Below are 8,828 nucleotides of genomic sequence, written 5' to 3' on the forward strand. Positions count from 1 at the left end.
TTACATTACATGTTTAATTGTTTTTCATCTTTTTAATTGAGTGTTGCATTTTAATAGTTTTAAATGTGCTTAGATATTTGTTTGCTCTAGTATTGTGTTTAGCATTTTCACTCTCTGGACTCGAATTTAAAAAAATAACCGCAACCACACCAGAGGTCCAAATGCTACGTTTTATATATCAAATGAAAGATAATTGAGTCTACTTTCCAGGAAAAAAAACCTCATCTCATTTAGAGCTCTGTAGAAAAGGTTATGGTTAAAACATTGAGCAAAGGTCAGAGCTGCCTAGTTCCAGCGTGAATTTTCGTTTTTACTGTTTTAATTTCATTTTAATTTTTCTGCATCCACAAACAACATTTCAAACCCCCCCCAACTGTGTTAGACCTGATTCTGAACCGCAGTTTGGTCCTTGAGAGACGACCTAGGGTCATTCCCTAGCTATACTACATTTCTTATATGCAATCAAATTTGTGTGGGTTGCGACAGCCCATCACTCGACAATTTGGGTCTTGGTGTGTGTGTGAGTTACGTTTTTTTTGCTGCATGGTTGGAGAGAGAACATGGTTTTGGATGTGGTGAATGGTAACTCACGGCCAAGAGGTCTTCTTAGGTCATTTTCATTTTCAATGTCTTTATTTGGTGCACACTTGGTCACATGAATTGCTAGGAAAAAGTTGTGTTTGCTTATTTCTTTTGTTTTAAATTAATTTGCATATTAGGATTAGTTGCTTTTGATTTCTCTAATTTAGTTTTGCATTTAAATTAATTTAACTTCGTTAGATAGTTGTGTGTAATAGTGTTGGTGTCTAGTATTTTATTTTATTTTGTTTTAATGTTGTCTAATATGTTTGGTCTTGTTGCTTTAGTTGCCATGTTAGCTTAAATTAGTTTGGTTGGTCATTAGCTATATTGTGATGTTTCTTTGAGATTTCTGGACTGTAATTTGTGTTTGCCACTCTGACTTGGTTAATGTTAAATCTGTATTTGCACTTGCAATTGGGTATACGCTTAGTTGCCCAATTGGTGTGACGTCTTCGCTTAGTTGACGAAACTGTATAATGTAAATCAGATTTGACATCGACACTGCGTTCGCTTAGTTCGCTTTTATGAAAACAGGATTAATCGTCGCTTAGTCGGTTAACTCTGTTGGATTAGAGGTTTGAGTCACAACTTTATTTTGTTGATCTATGATTGGAAACATTGCAATTAAGTTAATGACCAACCGTTTTTATTCTGTATGTGATTTCGTTTTGCAATTCTATTTTTACATTTCTGTTTGCATCCGTCTTTTGATTTAATTCATCCGCATTCACAAACCTTTCATAAACCCCCTCCCCACTTCGTGTTTGACCTGAGACTCGAACTACAGTTTGGTCCTTGAGAGACGACCTAGGAGTCATTTCCTAGTTGTACTGCATTTCTAATATGCAATTAAATTTGTATGGGTCGCGACACTCATCAGTCCTTGATTGAACGTTTGGAGACCAAAAATGAGGAGTCCGTATTAGGACGTGACGCAGATAAGCTACTTGGCGAATCCATTTGTACCTATAATTTCTTCAAAAGCAAAAGTGAATGTATTTATGCAGAAGTAGGTAGGTGGTGATCCCTTTGTCTCTGAAGGATAGGAAACACATTTCCCCTCGTAGTACGAGATTGATTTTTGCCTTGAAATAAGTCCTCTGATAAGGCCCAACTTAATTTGCTTGGTTGTTGTCTCCTCTTAGGCCAACCCTGGAATCAAAAATTGATAAAGTTTATTAGTATCGAAAGATAGAACCTGGGCCAACTCTGAAATCCCATCTATAAAAAATATCTGATGTTTGTTTTTGTGATTTTCCTTTCAAGTGAGCCTTGCAAATCTGTTTTACCATTCTTTGATTAAGAGAAGATGGCTTCGGTTGTTTCTTTCGCATTTGGCGAGGCGTCAAACCCTAACAAGTGAAATTCCTTTGTCCTTGCGTCAATGGCCAGGGAAGGATATTCGAAAAGTCTTTGCTTTAATCTGAAATGAGGATTGGGTTCGCTGCTGCCAAGGGCGCTAATGTCACAGCGGAAGAGCATTGCGGTGTGGCCGATTCGTCAAACTCGCGGCGGACTTGCTTGCCGATGGGGTTTGTGGAAACTATGGTCAATAGCGGAGACGCAAACCTAGTCCTGGTTGAAGGCACAACGAATGGCGTAGAGGCTAAACCGAATGGCGCGGCGAATGACACGGAGGTAGGAATGACTTGAGGATCCTTGGCGAGACGTTCAATTTGGTAAGGATTCTAGTTGGCGCAGTAGGCCTACTCCTTGAAGGCGCTGACGTTGGTGGTCAAGTTCCAGCAGATGATTCCCTTTTCGGCGAGGTTGATTTTGGTGAAGTTGGAAGAGACAACGATGTAGTGGTCTTTGGGGTTCTTAGTCAGTGATAACGGTTCAAAAACCGTTATTTTCATACTTAAAATTGACATCAAACACACCTTTATGACTTAGAATTAGTTTGAAATCATGAAATTTGCTTAAGTTAGAGAATAAGAGAGTCAAAATAGGTTTTATTGGTTTTATGCTTGGTTTTCCCTTGATTTGGCAAGATTTATCAAGAATTGAATGAAGGAAGTCAAGTAAGAGAAGAGTTGGATGCAAGAGAAGGTAGAAAAGTGAAGAAAGGAAGAGTCGCAGCCACCGCTGAGCGATGTACTTTCCAGTGAATTCTCTGTCAGGCGCTTAAGCGGCACCGCTAAGGGGTGAAGTCAAGTATCGCACTCACCGCTGGGCGGTGGACTATTCAGAGGGTTATCTGGCCAAAGCTCAAGTGGCAGCGCTGAGGGGTGAACTTAAGTCACGCACCCACTGTCGGGCGGTGAACCCACCGCTGGGCGGTGTACTGGGCCTGAGCCAAAATTCTGTTATTTTTATAAGTTATAAATAGACCCAGACGAACCAGAAGGGGTATCTTTTGGCAGAAAAGGACGCAAAAACACTCTATTCACCCCTGAGAGGCGGATTTTCGATGTGGGAGCTCCAACTTATCAAATCTAGGGTTATCTTTTCCATACTTTTCATTCTTTTCATCTAGATTCACCATGATTATGGTGAACTAAACCCCTTTGTTGTTGGGGAAACGATGTAATCCTATTTGAAACTCTCATATATAGAAATTCTTACTTTATTCATATGTTTTCTCTTATCAATTGTTAGAGTTTTTCCTCCATTATATTTGTTTGCTTTTGTTTAAGACATTATTCGTTAGCATGACTTTTGATTCATATATGTAATATATATGCATATGATACGATAGTTACTCACATTAATTATCCGTTAATGCCTCTCAGTGTGCCTACCAGGCAGACCGACACCTTCGTCCAGATAATCGATCTATTATTGTCCTCACGTCTTTGACCAATCGTCTCTCTTATCGACAGATCCTATATAGTACAACTATTATTCAAATTTAAAATTTGATATAAAAATATATTATATACTTTTAATATTATTTATATTCAAATTTTGGATAAATTCATATTTTTTAATATGTAATTTTACTAATATTTTATTTATTAATTTAATCTTTTATTAGTGGAAATATATGTATATATGTGTATTATTTTTTATTATGATAATAAAAAGAATTAAAAATTAATACTATTATATTTTTAAAAATATATGAGTTAAAAAGTAAATAATTTTATTAGAAGTAGTAAATTCAATTAAAAGACAATTATAAAATCTAAAAAACTAAAATAATAAAATTATTTGTATTGTAAGAATAAAATCGTAACAAAATATTTACCATCCATTACAAAAGAAGTAACCCAAAAAAAAATGTATATTGCTGTTACCAAAAATAGAGCCGTCAAAATGGGTCACAACTCGTGAGCCAACCCGGCCCGTCACGGATTCGGGTCGGGTTGGGTTTGAAAAATACAACCCACTTATATGCGGGTCAGATTTCAACCCGGCTCATTTAGACCCGGCTCATGCGGGTTGAACCCGTGGTGAGCCGGGTTGGCCCACCAACCCACCTACCTAATTTTATTTTTTTAACTTATTATTTTATTTATGAAACCCTAAAAAATAAACACGGTACTTGCTTTCATTTGACAGTGCTCTCACTCTCACTTCACTGAAATTCTTCAAGGAGCATGTAAAAAGCCCTTCCTTTTTTTCTTCTCTTTTCTCCACATTTTTGTTTTCTCACTTCTCTTTCCTTTTTTTTTCAAAAACCCTATAATGACAAAAATAGGGATTTGCGAATTTGTTTTTTGTTTTGGGGATTTGAAGACGTGGAATAATTTTTTCATGTTTTGACATGTTTGTATCAGATTTTATTCATTTTATTTAAACAATTTGAGTATACATTATTTGAACAAGCTCTTTTTTTATATCTTTGAATTTGAGAAATTATGTTACAGATTAAACTATTAATTTTTTGTTCATTTTGTTGAGTAGTGATTCTCTTTTTTTTTACTAATATTTTTTTATTGATTGTCAGAATTGTTCTGATATAGGAAAATCTTTATTAGTGAATTTGGAAACAATAAGAACAAGGTAAAAGATTACAACAAGAACAAAAAATGATGAATATAAGAAACTTATTTGTATGTTTTTTGTGTTTGTTTTTGGATGACATTTGGATTATATAGTACTAAAAGTATTAATATTTTAAATTGTCTTTAACATAATTTTTTGGGAGTGGAAATTGTTTAAATTTAAATTAAAGAAAGTTTGTATTTTTTTTATTTTAAAAAAAATGTAATTAAATGGACTAGTGAGCCAACCCGTTTACCCACCAACCCGTAATGGGTCGGGTCAGGTTCAAATTTTTCTGACTCGCTAATAAATGAACGGGTTAGATTGACTCACTAAGTGACCAACCCGTGGACCGGGCCGGGTCGAGCCGGGTTATCCGAGAGCTCTAACCAAAAACTTTGATATAGATCACAACTTTGCTTCTTCCTGGGCATTTCTATATTTTTCATTGATTTCTCATTCCCATTTCAGTTCTCCAAATGGCGGACCAACACATCGGTTTGGTTCACTCTCAGCGACCTGACTCATTTGGCCGGTTCGGCCGGTTTGGTGGCAAGTACGTCCCTGAAACACTCATTTCCGCCCTCGCTGAACTCGAATCCGCATTCAACTCCGTCGCTTCCGACGAACATTTTCAGGTTTTCTGCTGTCTTTCTCATTCTCATATCAGTTACCTGGCCCCACTTCGATTTTCTCTGAACCTGCAAAAGGGTATCTCCCAAAACCGATAAAGTTTCTGTCTTTCGCAGAAGGAGCTCGCGGAGATTCTACGGGACTACGTGGGTCGCGAGAGCCCCCTTTACTTCGCGGAGAGACTCACGCGCCACTACGCGCGTGACGGCGAAGGGCCTGAGGTATATCTGAAGAGGGAAGACCTGAACCACACAGGCGCACACAAGATCAATAATGCTGTTGCTCAGGCTTTGCTGGCGAAGAGGTTGGGGAAGAAAAGGGTCATTGCCGAGACTGGTGCAGGGCAGCATGGGGTGGCCACTGCTACTGTGTGTGCAAGGTTTGGGTTGGAGTGTGTGGTATATATGGGAGCAAGGGATATGGAGAGACAGGCTCTTAATGTGTTCAGAATGCGGCTTCTTGGTGCTGAGGTGTGTACGTTAATGGCTTCTTGGTTGGTCTTTGCTTGTTCTTGGTTTTTGTTTGGTGGGCAATTGGAATGTTTATGAGAAAAAATATCGTATGTTGGTAACTTTGGTACCAGTACTTCCGAATCTTTTATTGGTTGGTGTTTTAATGTCATCATTAGTTGAGTCTAGTAAATGGGACTGGTGCCCTACGACGTGGGGAACGAAGAGAAAAATGTTCACATTTTGAGGTGTTTGTTTGTACTTTTGTTATCTGTTTCCACTCTTTAGTTACAAAACTGCCCCCTCAATTTTATCGTTTTCCACGCTTTGTTTAGGAAATAGGGGAAACAAAAAAGGAAAGTTATTTTAAGTGTTCCCTGCACAAATCTTTGAGAACAAGAATCCGATTGAAAACAAGGTGACAGTTTAGTGATTAAAAAGTGAAAACAGGAAACAAAATGGGGGTCTTGATTTCTGATTGAGGATGCATGGTTTATCTGATGCAAGACATTATCTTACTAGTTAATACTATTTTTGTCAATTTTTAACATAAATTTGGTTTTTTATAGAGCAGCTACAAGTTTGTCAATGTCTTTTCTCGTTAGTTAGGCAATTTTGTGATGTAGGTTAGAGAAGTTCATTCAGGAACTGCTACACTGAAGGATGCTACATCAGAAGCTATAAGGGATTGGGTGACCAATGTGGAGACAACACATTATATTTTGGGTTCTGTTGCTGGGCCACATCCCTATCCAATGATGGTAAGAGAGTTTCAAGCGGTGATTGGTAAAGAAACAAGAAAGCAAGCATTGGAAAAGTGGGGTGGGAAGCCAGATATTCTGGTAGCATGTGTCGGCGGTGGTTCAAATGCTATGGGACTTTTCCATGAATTTATCGATGATGAAGATGTTAGACTGATTGGTGTGGAGGCTGCAGGGTTAGGCCTAGAAAGTGGTAAGCATGCAGCTACATTAACAAAAGGAGAAATTGGGGTTTTGCATGGAGCTATGAGCTATCTTTTGCAGGATGACGATGGGCAAATAATTGAGCCTCACTCTATCAGTGCAGGGTAATTCATCTGGTTAATATTTGTCTACTTTTTCTTTTGTTTTATCCATGTTTTTTCATTCGAATTTTCCTTTTCCATTGTATAGGTTGGACTACCCTGGAGTTGGACCAGAGCATAGTTTCTTGAAAGATGTAGGGCGTGCTGAATACTATAGTGTTACTGATGAAGAAGCACTGGAAGGTATATTTATTGCCTTGTTAAATGTATAGTGATATGTCTTTGGCAGAAAATTAGTCACACTGAAACTTGGTTTGTGATGGTTTTCTTTTCTTTGATTTTGTCACTTTCCACTCTTTACAAATCTTCAAATACACAGGATAAGGGTTTAACTAAAACAAAATGTGAAAGAAGTGAGAAAGAGAAGAATGACTTGTCTTGATGTCTAAGAAAGAGTTGTAACAAGTGAACTTATACATGGCGTAACTATTTTCCATCTTTATCATGATAACATATTGTTAGCTTAGATATAAATATATGTTAATAGTGGCCATTGTTAATTTGTTATGTATCAATTCCTGGTGAACTATTCTTTTCATGCCATAACAAAATTCTTAATTTATTGTTTCCCTTGTTCGTCAGATCTGCTATATAGAGCTAGTAGAGCTATTGGCATATAGTTATTATCTTATATTTTCCAAGATCAGAAGCTGAAGTTGCTTTAGTCCTTGTATCTTGTTTTTGTCTCATGTTGGGGTGTTCTGTGATCTGCAGCCTTTAAGAGATTATCTCGGCTGGAAGGTATTATACCAGCTTTGGAGACATCTCATGCTCTTGCATATTTAGAGAAACTCTGCCCTACCCTTCCAAATGGAACTAAGGTTGTGGTTAACTGCAGTGGCAGAGGGGATAAGGATGTTCAAACTGCTCTGAATTACTTCAATGTTTGAAAGTAGGGATCGTGTTCTGCTAGACTGCTGCATTGCTATGACATGATTGAGTCTCCTGCATAGCTCAACAACTTCTTGAATGGCTTTCTTTCTTGTAGAGATTGTTGTGAAGGGTTTGAGGTCAATTTCTTGTGAAGGAACTGATTTGTGAAAACAATTGATCTGGGGATATTTCACTGTGAAAGTAGTCAACGTTTGATGTAGAAATTTTGAAAATGTTACAAGGAATTAAGGGATGTTGTTGTTGTATATTTGTTACAAAAGAAAAAAGGAAGAAAAATGAGTTTCAGTCATGTAGAAAAAGTATGCATGATAGATGAATATAGATGTTGTTCAGTTTTGCCAAAATGAATTATCTACCCGTGCCTTCAGATTTCTTGTGGTCCATGTTATGCCTATGTCTAATTGGTATCTAGAAACTAATTTGAAGGTTAATTTCTTATTTATTTAATAAATGAAATCATGCTTATCTGTGTCACAGAGAAATAGCTGGGTAAAGTGGAACGGAAGCAGTGACAACAACCATTCATTTTTTTTAAACAAGGTTGGTCTCAGGTAATGGAAATATTACTTAAGACAGCCGTAATTTGATTTTTGGAAAACTAAATACTAACCGCTCTTTCGTTTTTTCTTTAATCTAAATAATTCATAAAAAGTGTTCTTTATTCTGTTTTCAGTTTTTTAAATGATGAATTAAATTTATAAAATAAATTGTTATTATTAATAATGTTTGACATAAAAAAGTAATAAAAATAAAATAAAAAGAGAAATATTATATTACATTATAGTTATTTGTGACAAAAATTTAAAATGAACATTTAAAATATTTTAAAAATCAGTAGAAAGTGTAAAATTCTTACAAATTTAATATAAGTATAAATTTAAAATGATACTAGAAAAATTTACTCAATTATTCGTGTTTATTATGCTATTAGTGTTCAAAAGTTGGTTTAAAAATAGTGAAATTTAATTATTTTAACATTAAAAGAGTTTTAATATAAATGATTTTGTTATTTTTAAATATAGTGAAAACTATGTCTGAAATTAGTCTCTTTGTGTTAAATATACATATAGGGTCATTTATCTTTAGTAGAAGAAATATGGACTAAGTTTAAAATACAAATAAGAAAATAATAACAAACAAATTAAAGATAAAAGATAAATATAAAACAAAGATAATATATCTAACACTCTCCCTCAAGCTAGTGCATACAAATTGTATATACCAAGCTTGTTACTAATATAATCCATAAAGACTTAGTGAAAATACTGCAC

General features: G+C 35.9%; 1 protein-coding gene across 1 annotated transcript; it reads left to right on the plus strand.

Annotated features, from left to right (window-relative positions):
- The first annotated feature begins 4,941 nt into the window (after positions 1 to 4,941).
- LOC106774531 (tryptophan synthase beta chain 2, chloroplastic) lies at positions 4,942 to 7,905 on the plus strand. Its single transcript, XM_014661555.2, has 5 exons — positions 4,942 to 5,153; positions 5,265 to 5,618; positions 6,224 to 6,666; positions 6,752 to 6,846; positions 7,378 to 7,905. The coding sequence occupies exons 1-5, from the start codon at positions 4,995 to 4,997 to the stop codon at positions 7,551 to 7,553; spliced, it is 1,227 nt and encodes a 408-aa protein (XP_014517041.1). The 5' UTR covers positions 4,942 to 4,994; the 3' UTR covers positions 7,554 to 7,905.
- The last annotated feature ends 923 nt before the right edge of the window (positions 7,906 to 8,828 follow it).

This window comes from Vigna radiata, chromosome 10 (genome assembly GCF_000741045.1).
Source record: "Vigna radiata var. radiata cultivar VC1973A chromosome 10, Vradiata_ver6, whole genome shotgun sequence".
Lineage (NCBI taxonomy): Eukaryota > Viridiplantae > Streptophyta > Magnoliopsida > Fabales > Fabaceae > Vigna > Vigna radiata.

Bases quoted from the DNA above. Each gene is read 5' to 3' on its own strand.
- LOC106774531 (XM_014661555.2), top strand. From the start codon at position 4,995: ATGGCGGACCAACACATCGGTTTGGTTCACTCTCAGCGACCTGACTCA. The intron at 6,667-6,751 runs GTAATTCATCTG...TCCATTGTATAG, and splicing joins CCTCACTCTATCAGTGCAGG to GTTGGACTACCCTGGAGTTG. The intron at 6,847-7,377 runs GTATATTTATTG...TGTGATCTGCAG, and splicing joins TGATGAAGAAGCACTGGAAG to CCTTTAAGAGATTATCTCGG.